The sequence below is a fragment of the Belonocnema kinseyi genome, chromosome 3 (genome assembly GCF_010883055.1).
Source record: "Belonocnema kinseyi isolate 2016_QV_RU_SX_M_011 chromosome 3, B_treatae_v1, whole genome shotgun sequence".
Lineage (NCBI taxonomy): Eukaryota > Metazoa > Arthropoda > Insecta > Hymenoptera > Cynipidae > Belonocnema > Belonocnema kinseyi.
Window position 1 is genome coordinate 30,490,732 of NC_046659.1, and position 23,172 is coordinate 30,513,903.

The window sequence follows — 23,172 nt, forward strand, 5'->3', positions numbered from 1 at the left end:
TATCGAAGCACAATTTTAAGAAAGTTTATTTATACCAAAATGAAAATTTTCTATTTTGCTTTTTCTCCAACCGAGTATATGAAAGACCACTCTCTTTCAAGTGCTGATGCATATTATCTTATATCTGTAAAAAAGTAAGTTACTTTTTAAGTCGAAGAAGATTGAGTTTTTTATTTTATTTAAATAGCATCTATTTTTTTAATTTTATTTTTTCGTAAGGCAATCTTTTAAAGATGTACAGCAGTTATCTTAAGTTTGAAAATTAGTCTAGTTAAAAATTATTAATGAAATGAAGGAAAATATTCCCATTTTTAATTGTAACTAATTTTGGAAAATAATTACAAATGAACTTGTAACATTATCACTCTTCTCTAACCGGGAATTGACCCGATCCTGTTTCGGGTCGAATAGTTACTCCTCTAGACGGGGCACCTCCTGGTGGCTGTTTGAGACGGGACGAGACACTTCCTGGCGGTCTCTTATTCTATCCTATTCACTCACCGATTAGCAGAAGCTCGTTGTAGCTTGAAAAAGTTCAACTATTTCTCCCTAGACAGAGAGTGAAGTCTTCGTAGAGAGCGAACTGTCCGTAGTGTTGGCAGGATGCCGAGTCACGAATGTCGCTGGAACGCGCATGATTTGCCTGACGATCCCGGGGCGCGCGACAACGCTTGTCGGAACGTCGCCACTCCGTGCAGTTGGAACGTAGAGGGGATTCCGTTCCGCAAGCTTATCCCACCCTGCCGTTTTTGAGGATCTGCGTGCCAATGGCCTCATTGTACGCGGGTACTTCACATTTGACGTGTGTTCTGTTTTTTTGCTGTGTCTCTTCTGCGTTACAATTTTCCTAAAATTATTCTCATATATTAATTTCTAATGGAATAAGTTGAAAATTACGATTATTGATTATTATTTGATTCTATCTGTAACTAAATATATCTTTTTCGCTCCATTATCGAATCAGTAGTGATGGGTGGGCCTTATTTCTCAGGAATTATGAGGGTATGGCACACCTCCTTTAAGCTATTTATGTTCTCGGAGATTTCGTCCAGTCTATGCTGCACTTCGGAGACTTCTCTCCAAAATACTTTGACCTCTGGTTTGGGCGGGTGGTCGACAGTAACTAAAAGGTCTTGGAAGAGTCGAGATGGGTCAAAGAGAAACTGTTGGTTTTCGCTGACCCACCTCTCTCACTGCTCTAGACTTCAACAATATGCTGCCTGATGGTCAGTAGCTTCGAATTGTTAAGTACGTGATAACGGATCTGGAGTTTGCGCGCGAACTTTCGAACCTTGGCGGTAAAATTCCTGCCAGATGTTACGTAGTCAATCACTGAATTACGCTAATCCATCGCTTTGACTCTATCTTCATTGGCTCCCCAGCTCTGGAGTGGTCGGCATTGTTGGCCAACCCAATGTCGGGAGCCTTGCGCGTTTTATTTCTTTGAACCGCACTTACTACAACTATGTTTGGTGGTATCACTGTTGTTCCCACGAGAAGCTAGAGAAAGGGGTTTGTTCGTTCTTGTAGAGCCCCGCATGCAAGGATAAGGCTGCGTACTCTGAGAGGTAGCCCGGTATTCCAGAGTCAACGTTTTGGCATCTCGCCCAGGTTGTATTCAGCTTTCGGCACGGTTTTCACACTGGCGTGCAAAAGTTTTAGGCCACCTCTTTTTTATGACTCAATAAATTCTCTTAATTTTAATTATACCAGAGCTAAAAAAATTCTCTTTAAAAGGTTGATTGTTTTCGAAATTCTGTATAAAATAAGCGCAGGGTGAAGCCAATTTGTCTAGTTTTTAATAAAAGTTAAATAAATACATATTTTGAGGAAATTACATAAAAACTTTATGATTATATGTTTCATATATTTCACAAAAATATTCTTGTTACCAAAAATAATATTGCAATTTATCCAACTTTTTTGTTACAACTTCAAGTTCTTGCAATGTTTTAGTTTAATTATACCACAATGTTAATTAGTATTGAGGTCTCGTCAATTTACTACTTTATTCACAGTCAAGGTCTGAATGTCCGATAGGTTAAATTACGGTCGAATGTGATTTTCAACATAACATTTTTTCAGTAAAATATTCTGTCGATTACTGTATTCAATAAAAATATTTTGTAAGCCATTTCTATCAATCAATTTCATGAATAAGATTTATTTTTATCATGTTTTGAAAAAATTTAACAAATCTCTAACTTTTGACTGACATTTTGAATTCGCCATATTGAATTTGAACATTTTAATATTTCGACTTTAGATACGTGATCGGCAACCCCGATGACCTATGAGTATAATTTTGCAAGAGAATATACTCAGTAGAAAAATGTCTGACTCAAAGATTTCAATACAAATGTTCATGGCTTTAATGGCTTTAATGGGACATTTTTGGGTACACAACATCAAATATCTTACAATTCTGATGCGGTGGGCCAATTCTGACCCAGGATTCAGATTCTACGAGAAAATTATTTCGGAAATAATAAAAACAATAAAATAGCCTCGGAATGGACTGAAACTCTAATTAATGGAAGGCGTGCACACATATATGTAAAGGTCAAGTTTCAGGCGATAAAATGCTCGAGGGGTGAATGATTTTAAGGGTAGAGAATTACGAGAAACTATGCACGTAAGGAAACTAGATATTGTATGTGTGCCTGGAACAAAGAAAAAGGGATATGAAAGTAGAACATACAAAATGGGTAGATGAAAGAAGGGTTTGCTATATGGTCAGGAATAGATAGCGAATCACATGGTAGGCAAGGAGTAAGTTCTATTATGAATGAAAGAGTAAGACAGCATCTCCGAGATCATGGTTTTGTATCTTCCAGATTACTTCGGGCTAGAAGGAGAGTAGGAATCAGAAAATTATTTATCATAGCGTGATGCGCCCCAGTTGATAGTTATCCGAGAGAATTAAAAGATGCCTTCTGGGATACTTCAAATGATGCAATAAGTATTTTCGATCATGGTGAAAGGATAATTTTGCTAGGAGATATGTTCTTATGCTTAGAAAAGGGCTTGTGTACTATAGATACTAGGTTCAGTCATAAAACTATCCACATCTACACCTGTTGTAAAGGAAATAGCCAAGGTATAATTTACTTTGTTGTTGGGGATGAAAGACTAAAAGAACCACTGAAAGACATGAGGGTCATAAGGGGATCTGAATGCAATACTAATCATTACCTTCTGGTATCCAAAATAAACTTAGGTCAAGGATGCAGAAGAGTGGGGAAAAACCCCGAATCAAGATTAAGAATTTACAGAAACCAGAATTGCGACTAGACTTTCAGAACAAGTTAAACGAACGAATAGAAGAGAAACCTTGGAAGGCGCTAATAGACAATAAAAATATAAATGGCGTATCGGCTAAGATTGAGGATGTCTTAGTTAGGAGTGCGATTGAAGTTTGTGGTACTGCGGTTGTAGGAAGAAAATCTGGTTATGCATGGTGGAATGATGAAATTCAGGCCGTCCAAAAAGCAAAGAAAGAAGCATACAAGAGAACTTTGAAAATCTCTGATCTTAGCGATGAGGAGAGAAATAAGAGTTAAAAATTATTACAGAGACGAAAACAGGAAGCTTAAACGACTAGTCAAGAAAAGTCAAGATGAAAGCAAAACAGGAGAAGAGAAGAAAATACAAAATGACTTTGAAAGAATCAAACAAACTTTGAGAGACTATTTTAGGGAATTGTATGGGGATGAAGCTATAGGGCAACACATCTGCTATGGAAAACACGATTATCGTACCAATATACAAAAGAAAGGGAAATAAAAGCAGCAGCAATAATTGCAGAGGCATCAGCTTATTAAGTAAAATATACTCAAAAATACTTATATGCAGGGTAATGAAAATAACAGAAGAAAAAATATGGGAAGTCCAAAGTGGATTTCTGCCAGGAAGATCATGTACTAATCAAATATTTAGCTTAAGAAAGATCACGGAAAAAAAGTTTGACAGTAAGAAAAAAAGTTTTCTTCGCATTTATTGAGCTAGTAAAAGCTTTTGACAAGGTTGATAAAAGTAAACTTTGAGAAGTCCTGAAAGTGCACGGGGTCCATGGATGGTTCCTGAAAGCAATAAAAGCAATATATACTGATAGCAAAGCAAATGTAAGGGTTAATGGAAAACTGAGTGACAGCTTCAATATTATGCAAGGTGTTAGACAAGGCTGCGTTATGTCCTGTTGGCTGCTTATAATATTCATGGACACATTTTTTAGAATGATCCTCTTCGAAGAAGAAGGTGTGAATCTCGAAACAGTTATGGTGCCTGGGTAAGTGTTTGCAGATAATAAATTTGTTGTGGCAGAATCAATCGAAAACTTGCAAAGAATTCTGAACTTGCAAGAACCTTTATTGTTTATAGATAGTGAGTACTCAATTTCGCCTAAACGGCACATACACATATAATCGCACGCTTAATGGCTAGGAAAAATCGCACTCGCTGAAGATTCGAAACCTACCTAAACTACCTAAATCTTGTGTATTCTACCGCGCGCTCTAACTCATTTCGCTATCGATGCACTTGGATCTTGTTTAAAAAATCTCAGCCAAGTATTATAAGGTAGTGTTGTAGCAAGTCGTAGGATGAACCTCAATCATCTTCAAACCAAAAGTTCTTGAACTTAATCTTTCTTTAAAGGAAAAAGTATTTTTGATCATTAATGAGTAGTTCTGAAGCAAATTGAAAATTTTCGAGAGACTAATTAAAAAATGTATTTAAAAATAATTTAAAATTAAATTCTACTTATTTCAAATACAAATGGATATTCCTTTTTCTGTAAATATTTAAAAAGTTTATAAACTATCCAAAGGTAATAAACAATAGAGAAAATCGAAGCACAAAAATGCTTTAATAACCTCAATGACAAAAGAATAATTTAATGCTATACAAAAAGATCCATAAACCGCACATTTTTCAATTTATACAATTATATTATTATATTATTTTACTCATATCAGTTTTAAATACAGGAAAACTTTTCCGAAACAATTAAAAATATGCAAAAAAAATTGAATTTCCCTTATTCCACAAAGGGCTCAATACCTTTTTTTATAGATTAAAACCGTTCAAAAGCTATTTAAAACTGATGAAAAAATAAAGAAGAGTGCATCTAAAAAACACTTTAATAAATTTGGTGAGAAAAACACCATATTATGCTATATAAAAACCTCCAAAAGCTGCACAGTTGTCGATTGATATAATTCTTTTATAATACTTTTTAACTTGTGTTCTAATTTAAAATATCAATTCCTAATCAATACTTAAAAATATGTATAAATTATAAAAGCAACTTGCCCACAAGTTACAACTTCTTTCAACTTTCACTTTATTTCATACAATGCATATTGTAAAAAACTTTTTTATCAAAAATATATTATTTTCTATCCAGAAACATAGAATTTTAATCTAATTAATTAAATTCTGATACTAACTATCCTAATGAAGCCTATTAGAGATACAATTTTGTACTGGTGCAACTTCCGATAAAATATCACCTAATAGATACCTAATACGACTAATACTAATCACGTTGAAAGTTGCTTTTTGAATTTTAATCCAATTGATTTAATTTTGATTAGCGGCTAATAATCCTAACACAGCCTATCAGAGAAGCAATTTTGAACAATACAGAACCTTATGGGTGTCTATTAGAGCCACTCCGAAGGCATATCTTTGAATTTAAATCCGATCAATTTAATCCTTATTTGTCATTAAAAAGCCTAATAGAACCTACTTTGAGAAACAATTTTGAATGTGTCCCATTCGCAGGAAAGCACAAGCTAATAGGTGCCTCTTAGAGCCACTTCGAAGGCATAGCCTGGAGTTTTATCCGATTAATTTAATCCTTATTTGCCATTAAAATGTCTAATAGAACCTCCTTGAGAAGCGATTTTGAACTTGTGCAATTTGTGAGGAAGCAGAACCTTATATGTGTCTATTAGAGCCACTTCGAAGGAATCAGTTTGAGTTTTAGTCTTACCAATTTAGATGAAATTTTCCATTAAAACACCTAATAGAACTTCTTATAACAGCAATTTAAAACTTTGCCATTCGCGAGAAAGCAAAGCCTAATAGTTGATTCGTAGAGACAATTTAAAGGCATTATTTTGAATTTCAAACTGATTAATTTAATTAATATTTTTCATTAAATTCTTAATAGAGCCTTGCTAGAGGAGAAATTTTGAACTTCTCTCTTTCTTAAAAAAGCAGAACCTAATACTTTTAATGCAGACCTTTAAATTTCAGTCCGATAAATTTAATATTACTCTCTATTAGAAGACTAATAGAACCGAATAGAGAAGCATTTTTTACGTTATGGAATTTGCCAGCTGGGGTCAATTTCATTCCCAATAGCTATTTAACTACCGAATAAAAGCTATTAAAAACCGAATTTAAATAAAAAGGCTCTTATTGATAACCTAATGTGCATTTTTGCTAGGGATGTCAGTTTATTGCTGAGATATTAATAATCTGCATTTTAAACAAGTCAATTCAATTCAGGCGCGAACGCCTGGCATGCGAGACCGGCTTGCCCTACTTCTCCACGTTATAAACAATAAAATTAGAATGCATCATCTTATAAGCTTCATGAAAATCAGAGGAACTTTTCTAGTATACTTAGTACTGTTTTTGCAATCTTAACGATTTTTTTACACATACGGTGGATCCCAGGATGTATACTTAAACATTTAGGCTTTCGTTCTACATGCCAAAACTACAATAACCCGAACTCAAATTTCAGATGTCAATTAGCGCACAAAATGCGCCATATTTTCTGGGCTTGGTGTTTATATCAGATAGTTTTAGAAACATTTATAGGGTAGGTATCCAATTGGTCATTTAGAAGAAATTTTAATTGATCAAAATCTCGTTTTCTCAAGAAAAGTCTAGTTTGTTAGTAACAATTTAGTGATTTTCTGGGAACTATTTAAGTGTCTCTGAAAAAGCACTATATTTTTAGTTGCAATTTAATGGGTTTTTTTTTCGGGAAAATGAAATTTCGGTCAATTGAAATTTCTGTTAAATAAATACCTATCATTTTTTTGACACGAAGCAGTACAAGTTCTATTTAATTTGTCGTAGTCTTTTTGAAACGTTCAACAGAAAATCACACTTTAAATTTACAAGTGTAAGGCCTCAGGGTTGAAATTCAAATCGAGGTTGCGTGAGCACAATTCGAAAGAATACCGAATTTTATTCGATATGTGTCACTGATTTTTTTAAAGTGGGACCCGGTTTTAAAAATATAAATTTTTGAAAATCGCGGTTGCCGTCACTGATTCATTAGTGTCAGTCACGCGGCATGCCTCCCAGCGAGCGGCGGTGGCCTCGTGGTAGCATTTCTGCTAGCGAATCCGCTGCTGTGGAGTTCGAATAATTTGGCTAGAAATATTTTTTTTACATAATTAATAATTCTGACCAATTTTTCGATTAAATTAATTTATTATTCACAATTATTTTCTCAAATAAATCTGTTTCTTTTGCAGAGGAATCACAAGAATGCATTGAGATATTCCGATCTAGTTTCAAGACGTGTTCAACCACCACCAGATGTGCCGGGTGGGCCATATCATAGGACTACAAAAATATATTATTGTACCAGAGATGCAAGACGTGAAGTTCAACCGCCTTTAGTAATCGCTTCTGCTTCTACGAAACAGATAGCTACAGGGTAATTAACAATATTAAGTTCTTACGTAAGTGCCGTGTGCCCAGCAGGGTGGACCGATTTTTTAAAGTTTCTAATTATCTTATTCTACATGTAAAAATTGTCAATAGTAGCTATATTAAATCCGTCATCTTCAGCTCACAGTTTTATTGCATGAAATAGAGAAGTGCAACATGAAGACATCTTTAATCTCGTTTTTTCTGAGTTAAAGATCAAAAAGAGTATTATCGAAACTCTTGTATGTCAAGCTTTTTAAAAATCAATCCACAAGTTTCTGAAATATGAGTGGACATGCATCGCGTCGTTACGGGTTAAAATTAACTGAACTCGGCTCATTCTATATATGTTCTCCGGACTCCACAATCAAATAAGTGTGGTTGAAAGAACCACACTTTTTTGATAGTCCACAAAAAGGATAGTAATTTAAAATATGTTTCTATACTCTTTTTGTTATCCTAAACATTGTGCCTGAAATATTTTTTACTCTGGCAATAAACTTGCGTAAGCCTCAGCGCAACCAAACCTCGAAAAGTATAGTAATTTTACCAATTTCAGTATGATTTACATTTATTTTAATTATGCAAACTAATATAATAGGCTATTTATCATGTGTCTTAATTTCTCCCAAATTTTTAAGGCAAAATAATCATTATGTGGCACGTGAATGTGCGAAAATGTAAAATTACTCAAAGGACCCCGCACAAAATATGAGTAAAAGGCCTTTCATTCAAATTCGCTGTCACTTTAGGAAATAATTATTCATACGATGCTGATTAAATTTTGTTATTATGTTAAGAAAAATCATGTGTGCTTGTGTGTGAGTAGGTTTTTTTTGTGTGAAGTGTGTGAAGATAGTTCGTGCTTTGTGTGAGGCTGAGCCAGATAGTGCAACTGTATGTGAAAAGAGTAAGTAACATTGTAGGAGAGTCAGTAGGGGTTAGGGTTGTATGTGTAAATCTGTTTGTGTGGGGGGCCGGTTTTAAGAGTTTGTTGTGTTTGTTTGAGCGAAAGTATTTGTATGAAGAGAGGAAGTTGGTGTATGTGATTGACTATGTTGGAATAGATTGTTATGCAGCAAGGTGAGGGGTTAGTATAGTGTTAGCAAGAAAGGGGATATCTATTCAATGGGTGAATAAGTACATGTATCAGTAGAAAGAGAAAGGTTAATAATACATAAATTAATTATTGCAATAATTAATTTATTAATTAATACATAATTAATAATTAATATTAATAGTATATTGTTTGTTAGTGTGAAGATGATTGGTGTAATGTGCATGACTGGGTACATGAAAGCGTATGTATTATGGGAGTGCTGAATTGGTCTGATAGTGAGTAAGGTTCAAGTGTGTAACGTGTAGTTGCGGGAAGGGGTTGTTGTCTTGAGTGACGTTGTCAGAGAATTAACTTTGAATATGCTAGTTCTTCGTGTGTCATTTTGTGCTTGTGTTCTGTGTGACTAAGTATGTATATTGTTTTTGGTGAAAGATAGATTTCGTTTTTATAGACAACGTACCAATCATTTTTACCACAACAGACTGTATATTAATCACACTTGTCAACGCCTGTTCTAGATATTTTTCCGTCTCCTGCTCTTTCTTCTTACACATCAGCCTTAACTCCATCTTCGTTTCTACCAACTCCCCTCTTTTCGCAGCTCCTTCTTTCTAGTTTCTGTACTTCCTTTTTACCTTTTTTTTATCTTTTTACATTTCCTATCCCACGACGGTTTTACCATTCCTTTCTTCTTCTTTCTAAATTCCTTCTTTTGCACACAATCTTTCACTTTCTCTTTCAAATCCTCTCATATCTATTCCACCGACTTCCCCTCAAAGTTTACCTTTCCTAACTACTCCAGATACTTCTCTATCACCTCGCTTGTCCATGTCACCCTTTCTAAGAGCCCTCTCACCCTTTAATTATAATTTACCTTTGTTATAATTCCCCTATTGCCTTTCCTTTCCTCTTTACTCTAATCGTCTACTGGATCCTCCACCTATACCCCCCTGGGCAACTTTGGCTCTACTCTATCCAATTCCTTTCTCTCTACCCACGTCTCAACCAGTCCCACCGCATCAAAATTATACACAATATTATTATTTCTCCTGTATGCCTTCTCTATTCTTTCCATTTTCAATTCCGCTGTCCTTATCCTTCCCCTATTCGCTCTCTTCTCCTTTTATTTCTTTTCCTACGCTCTCGCACTTTTTCTTCTATCCTATTCTCTACCCTCTCCAAATACCTTTCTTCTTGTCCTCCCCTCTGTCACCTACTTCTATTTCCGATCTGCCCTCTACATTCTCAAGCTTTTTTCCCGACCTTTCCTTCCACTTCTTAATCTCTTTTTCCATCTGCTTCATTTTAACTTCTTTATCCTTCCTTACCAACACCACCTCCCTCTCTAAACCATCTACTTTCCCCCTTAGCTCTTTTGCCTCCTTTCATCATTCTCGTCTCTTACCCTCATGTCCTTCCTCATATTTTCCATCTGACCCATAACACTCCTAACTTCTTTCCTCAATCCCCTAATCTTGCTTATCAACACCCAGGGAGTTCCTTCTCCAACTGCCCATCCATTTGGGGGGGGGGGGGGGGGGGGGGGGGCTAGGAATCCTTGCGTTTTTTTAAAATGACTTTCTACCGTATTTTTCTCCAGACTTTCTTGACTGTCTCTTCCTCTTCAAGAGATCCTCCCTCTCATTTGCGTGAATTAACGGCAACATTTTGATGTTTATTGATCAAATAATTTTCAATAACTTTTCGACGACGTTTGTTTTTCTCATAAGCTGAAATTTGTGTATTGCCGACGACTGATTCTGTGATCTAACATAAATAAAAGGTCGAGACTGATCATCAACATGTTTTTGACTGCAGATTTTTGTTTGATGACGATCCTTCTATCTACAAATTATATTAGTACACCCAATTGGAAAAGGACAAGGTTATCAACTTTTTTAACTTTTCAATAAAAACTTGGCCCTGATCGACTCATAACATTTTAAATGGGATGTGCCGAAAGTTGAAACTCTGTGAAACTGGATTTTTGAGATATTCGCAGATAAGGTTGGAACATAAGCTTGGTTTAAAAAATTAGAACAAAGATCAAAGAATCATCCTCTCCTACACACACAATAACCGAAAATGGGCTATTTTTAACTTGCCTTCAGCAATCAAACACGAGCAATCTCAAATATATTAGTGACTAGTGTAAGTATAAAGTGCACATCGATGCTGATAATATACATTCTTGAAACAAAAGATGTACTATAAAATTTAATTTTACAAACTATTTTACGTCAAGTTGAACTAATTGATTGAACTGTGTAGTGTAATACATTTTTCAATACAAAATTTAAAGTAGTGTTTATATATAAAGTATAATTATTTATTGGAACTGATTTATGTAAATGCATCAAACTAATTGTCTAAGAAGGTTTGGAGAAAAAGTGGTAAATTTCATTTTAATAGAATAAAGAATGTATCCCAAAACATTGCAATTTTTGATAACAAATAAATTGATTTCTCAAAAAATCGATTACAAAATCGGTTTTTAGGACAATTAATCGGAATAATCGATTCATTTTTTCCATCCATCGCCGAAAGAAATATTAAAACAGTCGAGATTACTTCTCTGATTAAAATGACGGATAGAACCCAGATAAGAACCGGATGGAAGTTGGTTCTTATGTGGTGCTATTGGAATTAGACCCGGGCTTTGTCCCCGGTTTATACCCGGTCCTTGATCGGATTCTTTCTGGATTGACATTTTTATCTTCGGCTTCTATATGGCTCTCATCCGGGAAGATCTGTATCCGGTTTGTAGTCGGGATTGGACCTGGTTTATACCCGGCACTTGACTGGGTTCTATCTGGGTTCAGATAACATCTACCGGATTTCTATATGGGTCTTATACGATTCCTTCAAACTTCTACCCGGTATTTAGGTGATGTCTATCCGAAACGTACCCGGATCTTGTCCCCGGTTTATACCCGACCCTTATACGGATTCTATCTGAATTGATATATTTATCTCCGGCTTCTATATGGCTCTCATCCGGGACCTTCAAGATTTGTATCCGGTTTGTACTCGGGATTTGACCTGGTTTATACCCGGCACTTGACTGGGTTCTATATGGGATCAAATCACATCTACCGGATTTCTACATGGATATTATATCGCGGTGACGTATCACACTAGTACACTATTATGTACTATTATACAATCACTACACTATTTATAATCGCACGCTATGAAAACTTTTATTCTCCGCGGGTTCGAACCCTATAAGTTTCGCATTCCTAACGCCTAAAGCCATTCGGCTAACCTAGCCTGAAGTACCAAAAACAAAATTTGAAATATAACGTACAGCTGTGCAAGGCCGTCTGCAAATTTGTGTGACCCATTCTATAAAAAATATTGCTACGCTTATAATGATATATGTACTAAGATTTTAGAATTTAAAAAAGTTAAAAAATTTTTATTGTATATTTTATGTGCATAAACAAGATTGAAAGTAAATCCAAAAATATTTCAAGATATTTTAAAGGATTTAAAAAAATTCAATATGCATTTTCAGAAATTTATTTACATTAATTACATGAAAATCCTGAAACTCTTTAAAATTTTTAAAAAATATTTTTAAATACTTTGTAATATTTTTAATCTTTTACCTACTTTTGAAACAATACGAAATCCATTGAAATGCCACAAAATCCCTTGAAATCAATAAAAATCTCTTGTTCTCATAAAAAGTATTTGAAAGTCTAAAATCTCTTAAAAATTCTTGTACTTTTTGGAATTATTCTAAAATCTTTTTAAATTCTTTAAAATTACTTGAAATCTTTTTAAATTCATTTATAAACTTTAATCTTTTTTAATTTCAAAGAATTTTTAAATCCCGTTAAATGATTTTGAAATTCATTAAAATCCTTTTAAATAGTTGAAAATATTTTGTACGTCAAACTCTCGCTTTCAGTCAAGTTTCACGGGTTGCCTTCAAATGGCCTTGGACTGATTTCGGGACGACAGAAACGTAGACAGTGAGGGCCGGCTGGCTCGTTTCCAATTGTAATCTCTCGCTCTCGCCCTACTCCCCTAAGAAACTGCGTGAGCCACCAGTTCTAGGAAGGCTGAGAACGGGGTGACGGAAAACGAGAGTTTGGTGTAATTTGAAATCTTTAAAAACTTGTAGAGCGCAAAAGGTAAGCGAGGAATATGTCATAATATTTGTGAATATTAAGGGATATTTTGAAATATTTTGGAATATCAAAAATATTTGAGATTATAAAGAATACCAAGAATACGAGGAATATCTAGGAATATTGAAAGAATACGTGTATGGGAATATTTAGTAAATGTATCAGGAATATTAAAGTGATCGACGATTATATCAGGAACGGAAAAATATGTAATTCTTTGTTATCGGTTCCTATTGTGTGTGACCATCCAGGTCGTTGGATTCAGAGATTGTAGGAAAGAACTGAACATTTTAAAAGTGGCCATGTGCCTTAAAGAGACCAGATAGAAACCGGGTAAAAAATTATATCCTTATTTTAATTTCTGGTTCCATTTGCCAGATACGAACCGGGTAGAACCAGGTAGCCGGTACACTTTCACTTAATAATTCACAAGTGGCCTGGTACCTTAGCGAGACCGGATAGGAACCGGGTAGAAAAGTATATGCTTATTTTAATTTCTAGTTCTATTTGCCAGATAGGAACCTGGTTGGACCGGGTAGCCGGTACACTATCACTTAACAATTCGCAAGTTGCCGTGTGCCTTAGACAGACCGGATAGGAACCGGGTAAAAAAGTATATTATTATTTTAATTTCTGATTTTATTTGCCAGATAAGAACCAGGTAGCCGGTACACTTTCACTTAATAATTTATAAGTGGCCACGTGCCTTTAATAGACCGGATAGGAACCGGGTGAAAAAGTATATCTTTATTTTAATTTCTGGTTCCATTTGCCAGATAAGAACCGGGTAGAGCCAGGTAGCCTATACACTCTCACTTAATAATTTATAAGTGGCCATGTGCCTTCAAGAGACCGGATAGGAACCGGGTAAAAAAGTATATCTTTATTTCAAAATCTGGTTCTATTTGCCACATAGAAACCGGATAGCACCAGGTAGCCGGTTTACAAGCGTCGATTGCCATATAGAGACCGGATAGTCTCCGGCTAGAATTAGAATTTTATATGATTATTATTTTCATTTTGTTTCTATTGAACAGATAAAACCCGGGTAGGCGCGGGTAGAATATTTAAGCAACTAATTTTTTATTACCATTTCCCGGATATGGACCGGGTAGACCCAGATAGATCTCACAAAATTATATTAAAGACCAAATAAAAACCGTTTATAACTGGGTAAGGACCGAAAGGGTATGTAAACGGTTCCTTTCCGGTTTCAATTAGATTTCAACCTGTCATTTTTAGCAGGGTTACTTCCTGTTGTGAAGTAATGTTAAGGATATCAAACTGTGTGAGAAATTCGTCATGACTTTTCTCGACATAGTTTGAAGAATTAAAGGTTATTCCAGAATAGATCATCTAGACTTTGCTGCGACGTGATTTAAAAAAATTTTGATGTTGAGGTATAATGTTCCTGGATGTTCGTGAGTTTTGCAAATACGCCAGGGTAAAAAGACAGATTTCTATTCTTAGGCACACATGATATTGTATGTAACAAAGGTATGATTTACAAATTGATCACGTCTGACATTTAAGGTTATATTGGAGCGGCCTGTTGTGTAAACTGCTACTTTCAGAGCTAAAAAGACGCCGATAAAACGCGTAAATCAGCTTGCGTTACATAAAATAATTTGAATTAGACTACAATTTTATTATTGTTTCGACGTCTCTATTGAATATGAGGCTATATATAATATGTTTGAGCACAAATTACAATATTCGGCAGAAAAGATTAAGTTAGATTAAATTTTTTCTTTGGATATTATGAAAAATAGTAACATGGTGAGAATAAGTTACTGTGTTTTATTACTTTTTTTATTAATATTTAACATACTGATTAATAAAAGTTAGGGGGTAATTGTGAGATTAAAAGATAGTTAAACTCTTGAAACCATTTGCATTATTTTGAAGTGTACTTGTGACTTTTTTTTGAACATTTCAGACTTAAATCAGCTTTCCTGAAAAGTTTCTAAAATGCAAAATTACATAGTCTCATAGACGGTGCATTCAGCATGTAGACTAATATTGAATGGAGGCGTCGATTTATAGATTTAAGTTTCATGTTTTAACAATATATTTCAATTTAGGTACTAATTATTGTACCAAAAATAATTGAAGGGTCCCGGGACATATAGGCATAAGTACCAACGTCGAATTTACGTTTTTAGGTTTCGACATTTTTGATTTAAAAATAATTGACCTAATAAAATGTAAAAACCTAATACCAATATTACCTTGTGGAGCTCACTGTCCTGAACGAATTATTTATTTTTTAAAGGAAAAAATAATTTAACGTATTAGATATCCATGAAAATTTTGATTAGATTTAACATAAACCTCATTAGTTTTATTTCTTAAATACTTCCTAGAAAAAATATTTGACGAAAGTTAACTTGTACCTAAGGTTAGAAAGGTTAGAATTTTAAGAAAATATTTATACGTACACATTTAAAAAGTTGGTGTAAAATCCTGCGACGATGGAAATTATCCAATCGGCGTTGCACATAGTAAATGAGCAGAATTCTGTAAAAATGCATTTTCAAATTATCCGTCGTCGAACGTGAGATTATGTTCGAGTCGTAAGTCAACACACACAGTCAAAATGATATTTTTAAGTTGGGTCTCCCTAAACTTTTCCATTATGCTCAAACAGCCTTTGTAGTTATTGAAAGCAGAATTTTATATAATTGTATGGTATTATATATAGTAGTATATAATAGCATTTTTATATAATAACCCTTTCTAAATATCTAATTTGTCCAAAATCTCAAAAGGACGTTCAAATCTATATAACGTACAAAACAAGAAACGAAATGCGCACCAAATGATAGCAAAATAATTCAGCAAATAATTCTGCGGGTTTCGACCGTGTGAACTTTTACTCCCTCGCGATAGAAAAGCACACGTCAAAATTTACATACATTTTCGCAGACTTTACGCCCCAAGTAAATTTATCACCGTACGTAAACTTACTTTGTCCTTCGCCATTCGAATAATTTCCACCGTCGGAGGTAGTAATGTTAGTAATTAATAGCTGATTGTAAATATCACGAAAGCCTTTTTTTAGAGTGCAATACCGCCCTCACTATTTCCAATAATATTTTTTACCGGGGCCAAATATTTATTAAAGTTTTTTTCATAATACTTATGTCTAGGTTTTATTTCCAAAATGGACAAATATGCTCTCCACATATGCACATCAGTTTCAAAAATCCTGCACCTAAGGTCGGACATATTAAAAATGTTCACATATACATTATATAAATTTAAATTGCGAATAATTTCAAACATTTTAAGTCTTAAATTTGATAAATGCAGGCACTCAAGTTAAATCACAATTTAAACATCTCATAACTTTAATAGAAAATACTCTGTTTTCTGACACAGAACATAGCGCACAACCCTAAAATGGCAATACACGGTGATCAGCTTTCAAAATATTTTTAATACAGAGAAAATAAAAATCGTTTATATGTTTTCTTTGTTTTTCGTGATACTTTATACCGGGAGGTATCAGCAAACATCCCGAATAACGCTATGACGTTGCAAGTACGAGCACAGTAATGCGCGGATAGTAATAAGCGCATCTTGATACGGTAAACAGCACTACACAGTTCAGAATTATCAGCAAGACCAAAATTAGGCCTAAGATCGATCAAGGCTTATTTACAACTCTGTTGGAAAAACTGTATTGTCACCCTAACCTGTGACAATAGCATACACTTATCTTATTCTAGAAACTTTTGATTAAAATATGTGAAGCCTTTTTAGAATGAGATAAAGTTACGCCATTGTCAGATGTCGGAGTATGAAGGCGAGAGTTTTCCCAAATAAGGTGCCTTCACGCCATGTTCAGAAAAGACATGATTTGAATTCACATTTCGCACGAGGAGCAACTCAAAAACAAATCACACACTAAGCAGCTACACTGAAACCCAGATGATCTATTCTGCAATGACTCATATGCTAAATGGTAAAGAAGTTCCGCCTTGATTAGAGAGAGGTGAAACCTTTTCACGGCCGTACATACAGGTCTGGAGATTCCCAGTGACGGGGATGACTCGCGTTTTAAAGTGTTTACTTTTTCTCTGCGGTCTTCGCTGGAAACCTTGAAGTGCAACATTCATGCTGAACTCACTGTTCGGGATTCTACATTTGATCACGAGCGTGAGTAGTGTTATGGTATGTTGTACGTTTGGTGTCATTAATGGTCAGTGGATGTCAGGTGATTTTCTACTTACCTATGCTGCCTTAGTTTAAACCTTACAATCACGGATATAAGTATACTTACCATCTAGATTATTATCATTTCTTCCATTTTCTTTAGACTTCTGTGTTTTTTGTTGTAATTATACAATAATAACATGTTAGAAAATCAATGAGTATACTCCGTTATTTGAAGTATCTTATAAATGTGTTAATATTAATAAAAAATACTAAAAAGGACACTTTTTGTCAGAAAAATTCATTATTCATCATTCGGTGAAAATGGGAAAATTTGACAGCCCTTGGAAGTTCGAAATTTTGAAAAAAGCGCCATTTTCGAAAAATTCTAGAAACCTTCAGTTTCGATCAATTTTGATCTACAAGGTCGCATTTTTTTTCTTTATTACTCCAAGTTTAATTTAAAAATTTGTCCTAAAGCTTTTACGTAATTGCAGCGTATGTACGGAGCATTGGGTACTTGCAATTTTTCGAAAAAATGAGGGCATTTTCCGGATGCCACTGTAACGTTAATTAGATAATGTAGAGGATCTACGACATCGCAATTTGTTCGTCTTGATGCCAGCTCCCCGCCACCTCCCCGCTTTTTCGAAAATTGCCCATATTGATACCCCAAAATCTTTTTTCTGACAGCACCGATTTTCACGAAAATTGCCCAAAATAATCTTCAAACATCGCTAAACAAAACACAAGAATACTTGAAAGGCATTTGTGCCATGTTCCGCAGATATGAATTTTTTTCTTTTGATGCTTTGACTGTGTTGCGTCGCAGGCTAGCCGCCGCTCGACCGGCATAGTAGTGAGGTGGTGCCACGTAATGGACTCATTCTCACCTGTTCTCCAAAACAAACCTCGAAATTTGAAGTACATGCACACGTAATTATAATTTTCGTCTCTTAGGTTTGTAGTTTAAAACTTGTTTTGTCAAAAATAGCGAGGAAATTAATTCAAAAATTTCAGGACATTTTAAAACAATTTGGTTTTTTGGAGAATTAGCGATAAGATTATTCTTCAGTACTTTCGTTGGGTGGGAATGAGCGGCTCAGGCTATCTAGGTAAAGCTGAATGCTTTTTAGATTTTCATTGTTTTTGGGATAATTTTGTCAATTTAAAAGATGCTGTGTTTAAAGTTTGTGCAGTTCAAAGTACTCCGTAATGAAAATAAGTTCTCTAGTAGTTTTATTTCTATCCTGTGTTTAAAAAGTTTATGTTAAAAGTTCTGTTCTGTTCTTTTGGGATCGCTGATCACGAACCTGTAATCAGATTTACGAAACCCAAAATGGCGGACTTAATTTTAAAAATCCATGCTAATTTAGATGAAATTTTGTGTACGAATGTTTTTGATGAAAATTTGTTAATAGGAATGGTCGGAGTCGCTCACCACGAATTTATTACTGAATTTTAAAATGTGAAAAAGCTTATTTATGTCTTATAAACCAAAAATGTACGAAAATCATGTTAAGCTTGATAAAACTGAATACACGAATAGACATCATAGATAAGATCGCTTCGTTGTGCCAAGTTTGATAAAATTCTTTATGCACATGTAACAGTTTTCGAGATATTATAAGTTGTTATCTGTACTTTTTGTTTTTCATTGCTTTCATTTCCCAAATCTGCGCACTACAGAGTATCGAGATAGTAAGATCCACTGAACGAAAACTCCGATTTGGGCTTGCTTATATAAACTTACCTGGCGACGGCTTCTTCCTCCCTAGTGATCAGCGATCCAAAAAATCCATATACACCCATTCTATTGCAGTTAGAGTTAATTTTACGAATTTGGTTCGTTATATTGAATCTGTCTTTTTTGAATTTTGAAAATCTGATAACCTATTGGTAATCAGCGACCCTCTAAACCCGTACAACCCAATTTCTATTACAATCAATATATATTTACGAACTCGGTCCGCTACATTCGATCCACCACCTTGAATTTTATAAATGTGATAAGAGATTCGTAATATGCGCGTATTCAGCGTGATCAGCATTATTTGTTAGGCAATTAGTCTTGGCACATCAGAGACTTTCTGTGTCATTTTCGGGAGACCTAAAACTTCATTGTCTTTTGCTTTCTACTAAGTGCATATTCTTATTCATTCGTATTACAATAAAATGTACTGTTTAATCGGCATTGTGACTTATTTCTCAGTTTTAGTCCTCTTAAGTTATTTTCGAAGCTTTCCGAAACATTTGGTCTTTCGCGAATGGATTTTGAGCAAGGCAATAGTGTTTTCAGAAGTGCAATTCTTATATACAATGTAAACGAATGGCTTATCGGTTAGGTATCAACATAGCATCAGCGCATGAGCTTCTTCATCGAAACCACACACCATCCTATGTCACATCAGCTTGGTTTGCTTACAGTACAGTAGCATCTTACACTTGGCGTTTAGAATTCGCCATCTTGCTCGGAGTCTCACATATACTCAACAGCAAGAGCATTTTAAGATCATATGAAATATCATTTCAATTTAAAAAAGCTTCTCGCAAAGGAAAATAAACGGAACTTCGAAGACGTATCCGACTGATTACCTCGATAATTTTCCACTTCAGTCATCGAAAAATGAAAGCGGTTTGATTCATCGGGATTTGCCGAACTTTAATAATGGACCAAACTTTCCGCGTATAAAAATCCCTTAATTTTCCGTATTCATACGGAGTGGCCGTCTTGGACAGGCCTTTTTACATCAGTTGTAGGTGACTATCAACTTTTGCGAAAGGTGTAAGAACTACACTATTTAAATGTCAGTCTGCTCAATTAATTGTCAATTTCTTAACTACCGTCGAGAATTTCAAAAGGGCATGGGAGATATTATTGTCTAGATATGACAATATAGGATATTGATAAGTAGCTACTTGACCAAACTCTTCAATCTACCAGTGGTGCATCAGAGCTACTTTCATTGTTAAACGATTTCAGTGAGGATGTTGGAGCATTGGTTTCCTTGAAGTGTCCAACGGATGAATAGGATTACCTGCTCATCTATATGCTCGCTCTGGGTTTTACACCACAACTTGCAAATATTGGGAGGATAGCTTGGGTGCTATGACTACATAGCCAAAATATGATACGTTAAGTGAGTTGGAAGCTGTCGAAATAAGTTCATCATCTAAACCTTCAAGGGAGTCTCATTCTTCGAAGTCAGACAAATCAAGTCTCATCATGCCAACGTCAACAAACCCAAACGAATATATCTCAAACGAGATATATTCACATAGTAGATTTTTAAACAAATATCTCGGTCGGAATCTCGTTTATTTATTTTTTCTTAATGCAGCTATTTTTTAAATTCTTCATGGTACAGATTATAATGTTTCAGAAAAAAAGTCTACGTAGCGTTTAGCTTAGCTTTAATAACTATGGAAATACGTACTATATTTTTGTGCGGAATTGATCAGACCACCAAAACTTGTACCCCCCTTCCCATTTCTTCTTTTAAAATTATAAATCGTTAGCCTGTTAAAATAATTAACTCGTTTATTACTCTTTTCAGGAAAGAAAAAACTGTTAAGGCTAAAGCTCTTACTCCAGGAAAGCCGCACAGATGGGATTAGCTTTAAAAACGGAAAGAAATGTCACATATTAGATGAGAAATAAGGTGATATGAATAGATAAAGACAATTCCTGTATTATCTTGTTCATTGATGACTGCATATAATCAATTAAATTTGCTGTTGCTATTTTAAATGTAGTATTGTTATTTAAGAATAAAAATATTCCAAATTGTTTGAATTTTCGATGAAGGATGTGAATATCTGAAAGGAAATCAAATAATTACAAAATTTTAAACGAGGGGGTTTTTTAATTCATTCTGTAACCGTCAACAATGCGTAAATTAATAATTAAGTGAAGGAATGTGGTTGTATACTCGAATCTGACTACGCACGATTTTAGAGTTTCACATGAATACTTAAAAATTATTATAAATGAGTACATACATACATACATAAATACATACATACATATACGACGTACTTACTTGTAAATCATTAAGTATTATTATAACGTCCATTAGCATTTTTACAAATTACAGCACTGACATTGCGCAGTATAACACCATGAACTTGATGACAATATTTATCGTACACGTGATTCTTGAACATTGTTTAACCTCTGGCTTGATTCAGTTAAGGAAAATACTTGAAAAAGAAGGTTTACTTCGCCTTTAAATACAGTTTAATATGGAATTTGATTTTGGTAATACTGTATCATATCATAAGCTTTAGTACGGAAATTGACGTAGCTATTTCGAATGACGTTGAGCATAAAGATTGCAGCTTCGCGATCTGTAGCCATAGGCGCGAATCGAGTTCGCAGTAACTTAATTGTTTGACCTCGGAAGCAAGGCAATCCTGTGTCCAACATCAGTGAGACGAGAGATATTATAGCTTCTTGATAAGGCCTGCGGAAATAAAATATTAATTATTATTTAACCTTTTAAAAACTTGTGGCCGCTGTGCAGGCATATTCTCATCGCGCGCTGCGTACGCGATTCCCTTCGCTCGCACGTTTAAGCTCGCTTCCAGTGCGCGCCTGTCAGATCTTGGACTCTCTGGGATATTTATTCTTTGACCTCAGAATGCTTGAATCAAACTTGAGCAAAAACATCTTTTTATATCCCAGTTTTACTATGCATTTTCATGTTTGGAATTTTCTACGTAATTAAGTATGCACTATCTGGCAAATTTGTGCACCGACTTACGATTGTCGGGTTAAAAACAGGCTGGTCTTAAAAAGTAACTAACTTTGCAAAACATTAAGTTAGAACGCTTTTTAAAGGCCCCTTATGAATCTGATCAAATTTCGCGCCGGTTGAGTCTTAAAATATTTTTAATAAATAGAGGTCGAAATAGAATGTGAGAACCTACCTATTTTTCGTTTTTAATCACCTTTCGATTCTTATCTTCCACTCTTGTATGCTTTAGGAAAGTGAATGGAAAAATGTAAACTTCGCTAAATTGTAGTCCGTTTTCTAAAGCATATATAGTGGAAGTCACTATCCGGACCCAGTTTTTAATCCGTATTTCGTAAGTGGACGCACAATTTGGATCTGTAGCGTAGTTAAGGATAAAATTTATAAAAAACTCAGGAGGTTTTGAGGCACACATTCTCTTCGTGGCTTTGCGTATCGCGGTCGATTGTCGACAAATATTTTCAAATGTATATTTTCTAAGCTACCTTAAAATAAAAAGCTTTAATTGAAATACATTTGTATTACGTTGAAAGACGTATGTCGGTTGGAGATGCTGGCTATTGTTGATAAATAATTGTAATTTTTTGAAGTTCTACTTTGTTAAAAAACCCTACGGAATATTTTGGGTCTATTTATTTATTGCTCGCAAATGGTTATATTTTTATTAACCGCGGTGAAGTCGGAAGATCCAACATTTAATAAAAACTAAATTACAGCAATTTGTCTGTATGGAAAATATGGCTTAAACATTTATCTAAATTAAAAACATATTTTATGCTGCCGGGTGAGGATGCTGGCTATTGTTAATAAATATTTGTAACTTTTTGCAGTTGTAAAATACGCCTTCCGGGACACTTTAAATGACACAATAAATATTTTAGAACATGGTAAAAGAATAATTCTATTAAGAGATATGAATAGATGGGTGGGCATCAAAAATCAGGATACAGAAAGAGTACTAAGTAATTTTGGGGACCCAAGAACAAACTATAACGGAGACAAATTAATTGGTCTATGCTTAGAAAGGTATCTGTTTATTACAAATACTGGGTTTAGGCTTAAAATCTCCAAAATTAATTTAGGTGGGAGATGGAGAAAAAAGAGAATATGGAAAACAAAACAAAGGCGAATAAAAATTGAGAACCTAAAGAATCCGGATGTGCGAATAGATTTCCAAAATAAGATAATTGAAAGCGTAGATAGGGCGACCTGGGAGCAGAGCTCACAGACCTGAAACGCCGCAACGATGCCGCACGAGGGGAATCGCCCCCCGCCAGGTGCCAGATCGTGGATGAAATTTACCCCCACCATACCTACCGTTTGGGAGCCGCAAAACAGAAAGTGCATGATTACCACTGTGAGTTCGTAT

At 34.8% G+C, this 23,172-nt stretch overlaps 2 protein-coding genes across 4 annotated transcripts in view; one reads left to right on the forward strand and one right to left on the reverse strand.

Moving 5' to 3' along the window:
• The window catches only part of LOC117169282 (NADH dehydrogenase [ubiquinone] 1 alpha subcomplex subunit 7-like), a 26,101-nt gene extending 5,304 nt beyond the window's left edge, over positions 1–20,797 (forward strand). The window contains exons 2-3 of the mRNA XM_033355579.1: positions 7,506–7,690; positions 20,604–20,797. Coding sequence (XP_033211470.1) covers positions 7,506–7,690; positions 20,604–20,664 — 246 coding nt within the window. The 3' untranslated portion in view covers positions 20,665–20,797. The remainder of the gene's footprint in view (positions 1–7,505; positions 7,691–20,603) is intronic.
• Positions 20,798–20,892: 95 nt separating this feature from the next.
• The window catches only part of LOC117169281 (phosphatidylinositol 4-kinase alpha), a 215,076-nt gene continuing 212,796 nt past the window's right edge, over positions 20,893–23,172 (reverse strand). For all 3 annotated transcript variants that reach the window (XM_033355575.1, XM_033355577.1, XM_033355578.1), the window contains one exon: positions 20,893–21,512. In XM_033355575.1, coding sequence (XP_033211466.1) covers positions 21,287–21,512 — 226 coding nt within the window. In that variant the 3' untranslated portion in view covers positions 20,893–21,286. The remainder of the gene's footprint in view (positions 21,513–23,172) is intronic.